The sequence below is a fragment of the Dasypus novemcinctus genome, chromosome 18, assembly GCF_030445035.2.
Source record: "Dasypus novemcinctus isolate mDasNov1 chromosome 18, mDasNov1.1.hap2, whole genome shotgun sequence".
Classification (NCBI taxonomy): domain Eukaryota; kingdom Metazoa; phylum Chordata; class Mammalia; order Cingulata; family Dasypodidae; genus Dasypus; species Dasypus novemcinctus.
The window spans coordinates 60,760,895-60,773,855 of NC_080690.1; the positions used below are offsets into that span (position 1 = coordinate 60,760,895).

Genomic DNA, 12,961 nt, shown 5'->3' on the forward strand with positions numbered 1-12,961 from the left:
TCCCCGCCCAGGCTACCAGCCCTGCGACCCGCAGGTCATCTGCAACCGCGTGAACCACGTGCACGGCTGTCTGGCGGAGCTGCAGGAGCAGGCGGCGCAGCGGCGCGCAGAGCTGGAGGCGTCGCGGAGCCTGTGGGCGCTGCTGCAGGAGCTGGAGGAGGCCGAGAGCTGGGCGCGCGACAAGGAGCGCCTCCTGGAGGCCGCGGGCGCCGGCGGCGGCGCGGGCGCGGCGGGCGCGGTGGGCACGGCGGGCGGCGCGCACGACCTGCCCAGCACGGCGCGCCTGCTGGCGCAGCACAAGATCCTGCAGGGCGAGCTGGGTGGGCGGCGGGCGCTGCTGCAGCAGACGCTGCGGCGCGGAGAGGAGCTGGCCGCGGCCGGCGGCGCCGCGGGCCCCGGCGCGGAGACCCTGCACCTGGCGGGCCTGGCGGAGCGCGCGGCGAGCGCACGACGCCGCTGGCAGAGGCTGGAAGAGGCGGCGGCGCGGCGCGAGCGGCGGCTGCAGGAGGCGCGGGCGCTGCACCAGTTCGGCGCCGACCTCGACGGGCTCCTGGACTGGCTTCGCGACGCCTACCGCCTGGCGGCCGCGGGTGACTTCGGCCACGACGAGGCGTCCAGCCGCCGCCTGGCGCGCCAGCACCGCGCGCTCACCGGGGAGGTGGAGGCGCATCGCGGGCCTGTGGGCGGCCTGCGGCGCCAGCTGGCGACTCTGGGGGGCGCCAGCGGAGCCGGACCTCTGGTGGTGGCGCTACAGGTGCGCGTGGTGGAGGCAGAGCAGCTGTTCGCCGAGGTGACCGAAGTAGCGGCGCTGAGGCGCCAGTGGCTGCGCGACGCGCTCGCCGTCTACCGCATGTTCGGCGAGGTGCACGCGTGCGAGCTGTGGATCGGCGAGAAGGAGCAGTGGCTGCTCGCCATGCGCGTGCCGGATTCTCTCGACGACGTCGAGGTGGTGCAGCACCGGTGAGCGCGCGCCCGCGCTTGTGGGACAAGAGGAGGGATTCCCGGGTCCACTTCCTCACGCGCCCAGTCTGATCTTCGTTGGTTCGTCTTCTCCCAAGTTCGCTCGGCTGGAACTATCCCTGCTTCGTCCTTAACCAGCTCTATGACATCCTGCAGCTTGCTGAACCTCAGTTTGTCCATCTCTAAAATGGGATGATATTAGTCCCTCCCCCACAGACTCACGGTGAAGAGTCAATGTGTTAATCCTGGAGAGCACTGAGCACTGTGCCTGGGGGCGGGGGACAGGGAGCACTCCCGGGGGCTTCCTATTCAAGCTATCTGGTTTACCATCACCTAGCGGGAAATTAACAACCTGTGCCCTCCCAACCTGGGTGTCCCTCCCCCAGGACTAGTACCCCTGCCAAAAGGTCACCTCCCCAGCTAATAAAATGGCTCCACCCCTGTCACTTTCTCTCCCCTTATCCCGCTTCACCACCCCATAACCTGCTATGTACTGATTGGTCTGTTAGCTGACTCATTCATGAGCTGTTAAATGAGTGGATGAACATCTCTTTCTCCCTCGGTCCCTCTCTCTCTGAGCACCTTGTCCACCCACTCATTTGGTCAGTTGACCGCCTTCTCCGGTCTTGCGCTGGGCATTGCTAGAAACACAGACCTAGTCCCCGCACTTACCTTGCTCCTAGTTCCCCAAACCACAGTCCTGGAGATTGTCTTAAACAAGGGAGGAATAGTCAGATTAAAAAATGATCTCCCTGACTGTCCTGCAGAGGGTAGACTGGAGGGAGCGAGGGTGGTAGCTGGGAGCGCAGAGAGGCAGCTGCGATGGGGACCCAGGTGGGAGGGGACAGAGCTGAGCAGGGCAGGGCTGTGGGGAGGAAAAGAGGGAGGAGATGGGAGAGACACTCAGGAGGCCAAGTGGATAGGCTGGGGGGTCTGAGAGGCTGGGGGCGGGGGTGTCCAGAAAGAGGCACTGGACTCTGGCTTATAGGAGAGTGGGGCTGTCCCTGAGATGGGGACCCAGAAGAAGAACAAATTTGAGGGGAGATTCCTAGGTCAGTTTGAGTCACAGTGGGTGTGAGGGGCCCAGAGGAAGTGTCCAGCAGGCTTTTGGGGCTGGGGCTCAGGAGAAGGTTGAGACTAGGGAAGAGAGAGTTGGGGGTCATGTGTGCAGGGATGGGGGCTGAGGCTGTAGGGAGGGAGAAAGCCAGGGGCCCAGGATAGAGCCCTGAGGGATCTAGTATTTAAGAGACAGGTAAAGAGGAGGAGCCAGGACAGGAGTCTAAGAAGGTAAGGCTGGGGAGTTAGAAAGAGAACCAGAAGTGGCTTCGTAGAAGCCAGGACACGGGCAGCTCCCCAAGGTCTGGCCTCTGAGCACCTCCGTCTTCCTCCTGCAGATTTGAGAGCCTGGACCAGGAGATGAACAGTCTGATGGGCCGTGTCCTGGGTGTGAACCACACGGTCCAGGAGCTGGTGGAAGGAGGCCATCCCAGCTCAGACGAGGTGCGCTCCTGCCAGGACCATCTCAACAGCAGGTAGGCAGGGCCTGGGGCTGGAAGTCGCGCCATTTCTTCTCATCATTCCCTTCCTCGTTTACTCAACTGTGGAAAGAAGATGTGCAATTTCAAAACCCTGAGATGATAACGGCCACCTGATAAATCAGCAGACTCTTGAAAAAACAGAAATACGCAGTGCTGGTGATGATGTGGTAAAATGCACAATACATTTCAATTGGCCATTCATTTGTTTGTTCATAAACTTTTTATTGAGTACCTCCTGTCTGCCAGGAATTTTCCCAAGCACTTTGCATATCTTGTTTTATCTCTTAATATTCCAGTGTCCATAGTAAAGGCTCCAGAATTCAGAATAGTAGCAAATTATTCTCTTTCCCCCTTGAACACTATCAGCAATTTCCCCAGTGTGGGTAGAGTTCATAGATGAAAACACAGATTCAAAGAGGTGAAATCCTTATCTAAGACTACTCAATCTAGTAATCAAGTAGGAATCAAATTTAGCTTGGTCTACATCCAGAACTTGGGTATTTTATTACATATATTCAGTTTTACCAAGCGACCCTATGTACCCCATGTTACAGAAGAGGAAATGAGCTCAGAGAGGCAAAGATGCTGGCCCAAGGTCACACAGGAAGACCCCAAGGACCGTGCTCTTAATGCTATGCTATCAAATGCTATGCTATGCTATGCTATCAAATCCCTACCAAGGGATTTCAAAGCCTCTGTAGCCTAGACAACCCCAAAGCATCATGGCCTAAAAAGCTAACAAGAACAATGATTTACAGCATTAACCGAGATCTCTGTGCTTTAGCTACACTAGCTTATTAAATGCTCAGAGCCATTCTGTGAAGTTGGTATTATTATTATCCCCATCTTCCAGATGAGGAAACTGAGGATTGGGGAGGGAAATGATTTGCTCATGGTCACACAGCCAGTCTGCGGTCAGAGCAGAACTTGAACCTGGGTCTTTCCAATTCCAGAACCTTAATCTCTGCCTTGTAGTGTGAGGGGCAGAGAGCCAGTTAACAAATAAACTAATAAACAAGAGATAAGTACATTGACTATTATGCAGGAAATAGAGTGACCCGGTAGAATGTAACTGGGGGTTTGGGGAATGATCTTAGATCTTGTGTTCAGAACGTAACATTTTGAGTTGGGCCCTCAAAGGGCATGACAAGGAGCCAGCCATGGGAAGAGAGGAGTGTGTGGACAGGGAGGGAGGGTCCAGAGCATTCCAGGCAGGAAACAAAGGCCTGAGGCAGTAAAGGGCTTGCTATGTTCCCAAAGATTGTCGTCACTCAGTAATAGGAACAAACAGGGACTATTTGAAGCACTCAGTACATAATACTCGTTTAATCCTCCCAGCACTCCTATGAGGTGGGTGTTAAGATTGTGCCCATTTGGCTGATGGAGAAACCAAGGCTCAGAGAGGGTCACTTGCCAAAAGTTGAACAGCTAGGAAGTGGTGGTGCTTGGCTTTGACCCCAGGCAGCCTGACTCCAAGTCTGTTCTGGTAACCTTAGCCACACACTGCCCATGAAGGGGAAACTGAGGACCAGAGAAATATTGTCTCCTGCAGGAAGGTGACCGAGCACTACATAATTTTTTTCCATTAAATTATTTTGAAATAGAGAAGTTTGGCCTCAGCATCCGGTTCATATAGATATTCAATATATATTTGTTGGGGGGGGTATATGGGGACCTCAAATTTTTTTAATGTAACATTTTAAAAAAAGACACATATATATATATATATTTGTTGGGCTGAATGTATTATCTGAGAGTAATAGATAAGCCGTTGTAAGCCAGTGGTTCTCAAACTTTCTGGTCTCAGAGCCCCTTTGGACTCTGAAAAACTACCGAGGACCCCATTAGTTTATATACAGAGTTTATATTTATCAACATTTACTATGTTAGAAATTAAAACAGATATTTTCAAATCATTAAGTCATTTAAAACTAAAATTAATATGCCTATTACCTATTAACCAACTTTTAATAAAAAAGGTTATTTTTTCAAAACCAAAATATAGTGGGAAGAGTGGCATGGTGTATTTTTGCTAATCTCTTCAATGTCTGGCTTAAGGGAAGGCAGCTGGATTCTCAGGTCTGCTTCTGGGTTCAGTTTTTTGTGATATCAATTGTCATGAGCCCCCTCTAGAAACCTCTACTGTTCACTCTGGAAGAAACAAGAGTTATACATATATTATGTAAAAACTGTTTTTGAGAACCACTGCTTTAAGTGAACATGCAGACTAGGATACCATTTACTAAGGCAGAAACTAGAGCTCAGTGAGATAAAGTGACTTTCCAAGGTCACACAGTGGCTGGGTGGCCAGGACCTGAATTTGGCCCTGAGGCAACCTGCCCTCCCCACCCAAAAGGCACCCTACTCTTTTCAAACCGCTCCCCTTCCCCTGGGCAGATGGAACCGCATTGTGGAACTGGTGGAACAGCGCAAAGAAGAGATGAGCGCCGTGCTGCTGGTGGAGAACCATGTCCTGGAGGTGGCGGAGGTGCGCGCCCAGGTGCGCGAGAAGCGGCGGGCGGTGGAGAGCGCTCCCCGCGCGGGCGGCGCCCTGCAGTGGCGCCTCAGCGGCCTGGAGGCGGCTCTACAAGCGCTGGAACCGCGCCAGGCCGCCCTCCTGGAGGAGGCAGCCCTGCTGGCCGCGCGCTTCCCAGCGCAGGCAGCGCGGCTGCACCAGGGTGCAGAGGAGCTGGGCGCCGAGTGGGCTGCGCTGGCGAGCGCGGCTCAGGCCTGCGGCGAGGCGGTGGCGGCAGCCGGGCGCCTGCAGCGCTTCCTGCACGACCTGGACGCTTTCCTGGACTGGCTGGTGCGCGCCCAGGAGGCGGCGGGCGGCGGCGAGGGGCCCCCTGCCGGGTAGCCTGGAAGAGGCGGACGCGCTGCTGGCGCGTCACGCCGCGCTCAAGGAAGAGGTGGACCAGCGCGAGGAGGACTATGCGCGCATCGTGGCGGCCACCGAGGCGCTGCTGGCGGCCGACGGCGCCGAGCTGGGCCCGGGCCTGGCGCTCGACGAGTGGCTGCCGCACCTGGAACTCGGTTGGCACAAGCTGCTGGGCCTGTGGGAGGCGCGCAGGGAGGCGCTGGTGCAGGCGCACGTCTACCAGCTCTTCCTGCGCGACCTGCGCCAGGCCCGCGCCGTGCTTCGCAACCAGGTGCCCGCAGGGGGGAGCGCGGGAGCAAAGGTCCGGGGTCGGGGGGATTTCGGGAGCAGGCAGGGGCGTGCGGGGATGTTTGCGGGGACACGGGCTAGTGGTGTATCTGAGGGGGTGGGAACTGAGAGGCTATCTGGTGAGGGTAACTGGGAATGTGGATCCTCCCGTGCGGGCACGCGTGGGCGTGTGGGTAACAGGTTTGAGGATTACGGCGCGTGGGTCCTGGGTTGGTGTTTTTTTCTGAGGTGGCTGACAAGCAGTCGTGGGCTATCCCGAGGGAAGAGGGCAGTTTGCGGTTTATTGCAGTGTCTTACTCAGGGTTTGTAGATTGTCCCTAAGGAAGTAAGTTTGAGGTTGATCGATAATGGTAAATGGAGTTCACACGGGATCTTGGGATGGAGAGCAGAAGATAAGGATTATATGGTGGGTCAGTAACCGGAGTTGAACGATTCTTGGAAGCCAGCAAGTGATGGCGGGTGCCTAAATATGCAAATTTCCTTCCCTACTGGGGATGGCAATCTGTGAAGGGTTTGGAGAAGGTAACTGTGTTTGTGGCTTGAGGAATCAAGTGTGGTGGCTGCTTGGGGACAGGCAATGCAGTTTGGAGATCATTCGGGAATGGGAAACAAGTTAGAGAATTTCAGCACGATAGAGCACCCAATTTTCAGGTTGTTCAAGAGGAGGCACTGAAATTTGGGGATCATCTTAGAATGGGTAACCACCTGTGCTGGTTATCTAGAGGAGGCTGGATCTGTTTGGGGATTATCTGGGGGGCCTCTGGGGGAAGCCCCTAGAATCCTGAGGTTATTGAGTATTGGGAGTTGAGTTGGTGGCTTTTAGTAACCTTTTTTGGCACACCCGTTTTACGAGTTGGAAAGCTAAACCCAAAAGGGGGAGAACTTCCCCGAGGTCACACAGCACCCAGTCCTTCATAGCTTTACCAGATATTTACTAAATGCCCCCTCTGTGCCAGGCACTATTCTGTGTCTGAGGTCACACAAGGAAAGAAAACACAAAAGACCACTCTCTTGGGGCTGACGTTCTAGTGCGTGTGTATGTAAGGGAGGGGGGAGAGCCGGTTACCAAGTCAATGCATACATGATATTACATTAGGTATATGCTAAGAAACCTGAAGCAGCATAAGGGGATGTAGGAAGAGTGGGCAGAGACCTGAAGCAAGTGAAGGAGCTGGCCCTGGGGATAACTGGAGGGACAGACTGCCAGGCAGCAGAACCAGCACCAGCATGTGCAAAGGCCCTGAGGTGGGACTGTGCCTGAGTGTGAGAACACAGTGAGCCAGAGGGAGGAGAGTGGTGATGTCAGCCTGGCGGCCTCTTCCAGGCTCTGGAATGGAAAGGGACTGACCCCTGTACCCCCTTCCCAGGAGATGGCACTGTCAGGCCAGGAGCTCCCCGCCACAGTGCAGTCAGTGGAGGAGGCATTGAAACGGCACCGGGACTTCCTCACCACGATGGAACTGAACCAGCAAAAGATGCAGGTGGCTGTGCAGGCTGCAGAGGGGCTGCTGAGGCAGGGCAACCTCTACGGCGAGCAGGCCCAGGAGGCGGTTGCCCGGCTGCTTGAGAAGTAGGTTCCCCAGACCCCGGGACAGTGGGGGAGTCTAGGCGCAGGGGATGGGGTGTTGGCCCAGGGGCGGGCAAGGGAGGCCCCGCCTGGCCCTTCTCCTCCATCACTGCTTCTGCTTCTCTGCTTCCAGGCGTCGGCGATTTCTCCCTAATCCCATGTTGCTTTAGGTTTAACTTAAATGTATTTTTTTCGTTAAAGAGTGACACATGGTTGTAAATCCAAAAGGTGCAGAAGGATACACCTTCTGTGTTCCCTCCCACGCCTGCCCTCGGCATGGGAGAATGTATTTCCTTAACCTATTTCCTGGGAGACAAGATTTGCTGTCCTTAGATGCCCCAGCATCTGCCCTGCTGCTGTGCCCCCGGGCCTCTCCAGAGCCAGCAGCTAAAGACCAGGCACAGGTTCTGCTCCAGCTGGCCGCCTGGAACTGTGCCCCAGCCGTGCGGCTCTCTAGTGTAGGGGACAAGTCAGCAGCCACCCTGTCCCCCAGGAAGCACCGCGTGTCTCCCATGCTCTCCTTGCTCCTTATCATTTTCTGCTTGTTTCACCACCTGTTTCTCACCACTGCCTGTCTCTTGTTTTCCTGATACTAATCAAGAACAGACATTTATTGAGCATCTACTGTGTACCAGGCCCTGAACAAACCAGAACTGCTCACCCCCGCCCCCCCAAGGATCCCAGCGCTCATGGCATGTCCTTTCTAGTATTTCCTCCAGTCCCACCTCGCTCTCTCTGTCACTGATAGTGTTTCTGTCCCTCCCGGTGATGCCAGCTCCCTCCTCTCTGGCTCTTTGGAATGATCCAGACTACAGGAGGGGCCAGCAGCCTGCCTTCTGTTTTCTGGGGGAAGTGGATCTGGTCACTTCAGCACCAGTCCCGAGAGCCTGGCCCCGCTTCTGCCTGGGGCTCGGGCATCCTTTTTTCCTGAATGCATCTGGGACAAGGCTGAAGGGTTCTAATGGCACCTTTGCTGGTGAGTCTGGTCCTGAGGAGGCACATTCTTCATCCACTGCCCCAGCTCCAGGCCTGGACCCTTTCTTCCTGTTCTCCGCATTTCTTGAGCACCTGCTGTATACGAGGCTCTGCAGAGCAGGGAGGAGGGGCTTGGGGGACTATGTGTTCCATGATTCATTCATTTGTTCCTTTTCATAGTAATTGCTCCTTTCATTTCACTGTTTATTCATTTATTCTTTTTTCAGTCAATTAAAATGTACTGAGGCTGTGCTGTCTGCCAAGCCCTGTGTGGGGCGATGCTGGGGACACAGCCATGACCAGGACAGAACAGGATCCCTGCCCTCGCAGAACTCACATGTTATCTGATGAGGACATCCCAGAATGGCCAGGACTGTGATGGGGAAGCAGAAGCAGAGCGGTCAGGGCCGGGACAGGGAGGCACAGGCAGGGGGTCAGGGCCGGGAAGGGGGTGGTGCAGGCAGGGGGTCAGGGCCAGGAAGGGGGGGCACAAGCAGGGGGTCAGGGCCGGGAAGGGGGGGGTGCAGGCAGGGGGTCAGGGCCGGGAAGGGGGGGGTGCAGGCAGGGGGTCAGGGCCGGGAAGGGGGGGCACAGGCAGGGGGGTCAGGGCCAGCATGGGGGAGGCACAGGCAGGGGGTCAGGGCCAGGAAGGGGGGGCACAGGCAGGGGGGTCAGGGCCAGGATGGGGGAGGCGCAGGCAGGGGGTCAGGGCCGGGATGGGGGAGGCGCAGGCAGGGGGTCAGGGCCGGGATGGGGGAGGCGCAGGCAGGGGGTCAGGGCCAGGAAGGGGGGGCGCAGGCAGGGGGTCAGGGCCGGGATGGGGGAGGCGCAGGCAGGGGGTCAGGGCTGGGAAGGAGAGGGCACAGGCAGGGGTCAGGGCCGGGACGGGGGGGGGGGGGGGGGGGGGGGGGGTGCAGGCAGGGGGTCAGGGCCGGGAAGGGGGGGCGCAGGCAGGGGGTCAGGGTTGGGATGGGAAGTCAGGAAGTCAGGGGGCTGTGAGAGCCCAGAGGGGGCATCTGCCCCAGGCCTGTGCTGGGTGATGCTGGGGACACTGCAGGTATTGAGACTGACCCAATATATCCCTCCACCCCGCGTGCCTGTCCTTTCCTGTCCTGGGACACACTTCCACCCCGCATGAGTACTAATGTCCTTTTGCTGGAGGAGAGGCTCTCCACCCCCACACGAGTTAGGAGCTGAGACCCTGGGCTCCAGTGGCCAGATCTTAGCCCAGCTCCATCAGCCCCGCTGGCGAGGTGCTGTTCTTCAGGGCAGTTTGCAGAAGAAGACACAGAGGTTCAGGGAGAGGAAATGATTTGTCCAAGGTCACAGGCGGGAAGTGGCACAACCAGGATTTGAACCCTGCTGTGTTCCTGCCCTCGTGGACGGGAAGGATGGGCCTCATCTCTAGGACTGGCACTTGACAGCTGGACTGGCCAAGGCCTGGAAGGATCGATTTCGGGTCAAAGTCAGAGGTGTCCTGACTCCGGAGCTGAACTGGGGCTGGAGGGAGTCAGGACTTCACTTGCTTGTCGCGGCCCTTCCCCTTCCTTCTCTGCAGCTCTGCCTCTCTTTCCCTCTCTGCAGATTTCTCTTGCACTCTGTGTCTTTTTGTTTCCCTCTTTCCGTCTCTCTGTGTTCTTTTTCTGTGCTCTCTCTGTGTATATTTTTCTTTCTCCTCATCTGCATCTCCCTACCTGGCCTGTCTGTCTCAACTGTTTCTATCTCTTGTTTTTCTGCCTCTTTCTCCTTCTCAGCCCCTTTACTCCTGTTTCCTTAAACTACCTGTGTCTCTCTTGCATTCATTTGCTCATTCATTCCTTCAACAAATATGTATTGAGCACCTACTGCGTGCTGGGCGCTTTTCTAGGCGTGGGGGTACAGTTATGCAAAAAGCAGGAAAGTTCCTGCCCTCGTGGAATGACATTCTAGCAGCGGGGAGAGACAACATAAATCAGGACAACTGAGTGTGTTAGCTGATGACAGAAGGAAAGCAAGCCAGACAGTGTTGGGCAGTGGTCAGGAGGGGCTCACTAAGGAGGTGCCATTCGAGTAAAGATCTCAAGAGGAGAGGAAGGAGCTGTGAGCAGCTTTGCAGGCAGAGCGAAGAGCCAGCCTCGGCCGAGGGGAGCGTGGGGTTCAGGGAACCACGGGGGGGCCCGTGTAGCTTTCTCCAAGAGTGAGTAACAGGAGGACACGCAGGGCCTGTAGGGCCCAGAAAGCGGGGGGAGGACTCTGAGGGAGCGGGACGCTGGGGAGAAGAGGGGCTGTCTCTCTCCTGTCTCCCTGGGGGAGACCGGCAGGGACAGGACAGGCACACACGTGGACTGAGGTGGCTGCCCAGCCCCACCCACCCCTCCGGACCTCCCTGCACCCTGCTCTGCCCTGAGGGCAGGAGGCCAGGTCACTAAGCACCCGCCCCTGCCTACCAGGCACCCACCCCAGCCCCCGCTGTGGCTGCAGCCCACTGCTTCTCCTCTTTCCTCTCTCCAGCTCTGTCGCACCTGTCTGTCTGTCTGTCGGCTGTGTCCATCACTCGTGGTGTCTTGCCACTTCTCTCCCTGCCCCTCCCTGGCCCCTGCCTGCCTCTTCCTCCACCCGCCCTGTCTCCGGGTCTGCCCCATCTGCTGCTCTCTGCTACTTCCCCTGCTGCACGTCTCCCCGTCTCCCTATTCTCTTTCCCTGGGTCCCTGTCTTGTTGTCTCTCTTTATCCCTCCTCTCGGGGTCTCTGCTAGTCACTCCCTTGAGGTCTCTGGGTATGCTTCGCCTGGGGACCTGTGCCTGTGTGCCTGTGTGTCTATCTGTGTGTCTCTCTCAGGTCTCCATTTCTGTTTGTAGCTTGTGTCTCCTCTTTGTCTCTCTCCCTCTTGATCTCTGGCTCTTGGTTTCGCTCTCTTGGTATTTTTCACACTGTCTCTAGGTCTCTGTTGTCTCTGCCTAGGCCCGTGTCTCTGAGTCTCTGTCTCTCTCCCTCCAAGCTCTCCAGGTCTCTCTCTCTCTCCCTCCCTGTGCCTCTCTGACACCCCCACCTTGGCTCTACCCCGCTTCTCTTGTGTGACCGGCGCTCCCCTCCCCTTCCCAGCCCGATGCCCTCAGCACTAGCGCCAGCGCCTCCTGTCCCAGGCTCCCCCATCTCCCCTCTCCCCATCTCCAGGAGCCAAGAGAACCAGCTGCGGGCCCAGCAGTGGATGCAGAAGCTACACGACCAACTTGGGCTGCAGCACTTCCTTCGGGACTGCCACGAGGTGGGACCTCCCGCTGTTCTGGGGTGAAGTGCCCTTTCCCAGGGAGGGAGGGAATTGCTCCCAGGCAGAGGCGCTGTGGGGGCGGGGACGCCCCGTCTAAGTGGGTCGCGACGCGATGTCCCGTCTGTGTCGCCAGGAGGCGCGCGCAGCCCGGCCTCAGTGCGCATGTTCCCAGTGCCTCCCCGCCCACGCGGGCGCCGGGGAAGAGGGCTGGAGGCCCCCGGCGCCCCTGGCAACGGCGCGCGTCCGCGCCTGCGGGTCCCGCGGGAACGCGCGCTGATCTCACCTTTCGGGCGGTTTGTGAGATGAGCCCTGCTTGGGGAGAGGGGTAGAGGTGGCCCAGCGGCCCAGAGCCTGCCTTCTGTCAGATATGGTCTTGAACCAAGCTTTGCCCTCTTTATAAAAGTGTCCAGGAATCAAGCCTCTGCCCCCTTAAAAACGATCTATACCCACATGGGGATGGCCTCAAGTCAGATGGGCTAGACCTTTCCCATTGGAGGCAGTTCAGAAGAGCTGCCCCCACCCCTTTTCTCGCGTTCCATGAGAAATTGTTCTGGCCTCTGGCCACACAAGGGATGAGCTTTAGAGAGGATCCAGTAAACATGTTCCCATCCGCCAAACAGAGAGGTTCCCTGCCCAAGCTCCTCCACCTGTGTAACCCTGGATCGCCTCCCCCGTCCCCCATCCCCCACGATCCAGTACCTAAGTTTCCCCCAACCAAAGGTGGTTCAGGAGCCAGGACCCTGCCCCCAATTCCATGAAAGATTGGCCCTTTTCGTGGTGAACCCCCATGATGCTCTCCCCATATGTGAAATGGACAAGGGCCCCCCAATCTCCGCGCCCACGTAATTTAGGTAGATCGGGACTCGAGCCCACTGGAGGAGTGTCCAGGAACACACTCTCCCCTGTCAGGGAAGATCATTCTGTGCTACAGTCTTAGAAGGGATGACCCAGGCCCCCTCCCATACCCAGCACCCCCATATAGCTGAGGTAGCCTGGGATCCCAGCCCTTCCCCACTAGAGGTACTTCAGGACACCCCCCCAAACACACATACTCCCCGCCTTCACATAGTTGAGGTAGCCTAGGCCCCAGTGCCCTCTCTCGCCAGTAAGAATGGTCTAGGGGCCCCCTCCATCCCCACCCATGTGAGATTGTTCTGGAGCAAGGAGCAATCATCTGAGATGGCGCGGTAGCCCCCCTCCCCCGCTGCCCCCGCCCAAGCTTTAGGGAGGGTGATGATTCCTCCCCCACCAGTAACTGGGGCCCGGCGAGAAGGCGGCAGGGAGGCAGGCAGGGGGCGCGCGCGGGCGGGCGCGCTGCCGCGACGCGGGGGAGGGGGCGCGGGCGCGCGCCCGCCGGAGCTTCAGCCGCCGCCGCCGCCGCCGCGGTCGCAGTGGAGGGGCGAGCGCCAGCCCGCGCGCCGCAGGGACGCCCCGCCAACGCCGCCGCCGCTTCAGGTCTCGGGGGCGCCCTGGGGAGGGGGCTGGCGCGCGCCCCCGCTGAGGCGAGCG

General features: G+C 57.9%; 1 protein-coding gene across 1 annotated transcript in view; it reads left to right on the forward strand.

Moving 5' to 3' along the window:
• Positions 1-12,961, forward strand: part of SPTBN4 (spectrin beta, non-erythrocytic 4) — a 76,219-nt gene that overhangs the window by 33,655 nt on the left and 29,603 nt on the right. Inside the window, 6 exon segments of the mRNA XM_058280271.1 lie at positions 12-960; positions 2,355-2,492; positions 4,896-5,337; positions 5,339-5,647; positions 7,032-7,234; positions 11,359-11,449. Coding sequence (XP_058136254.1) covers positions 12-960; positions 2,355-2,492; positions 4,896-5,337; positions 5,339-5,647; positions 7,032-7,234; positions 11,359-11,449 — 2,132 coding nt within the window.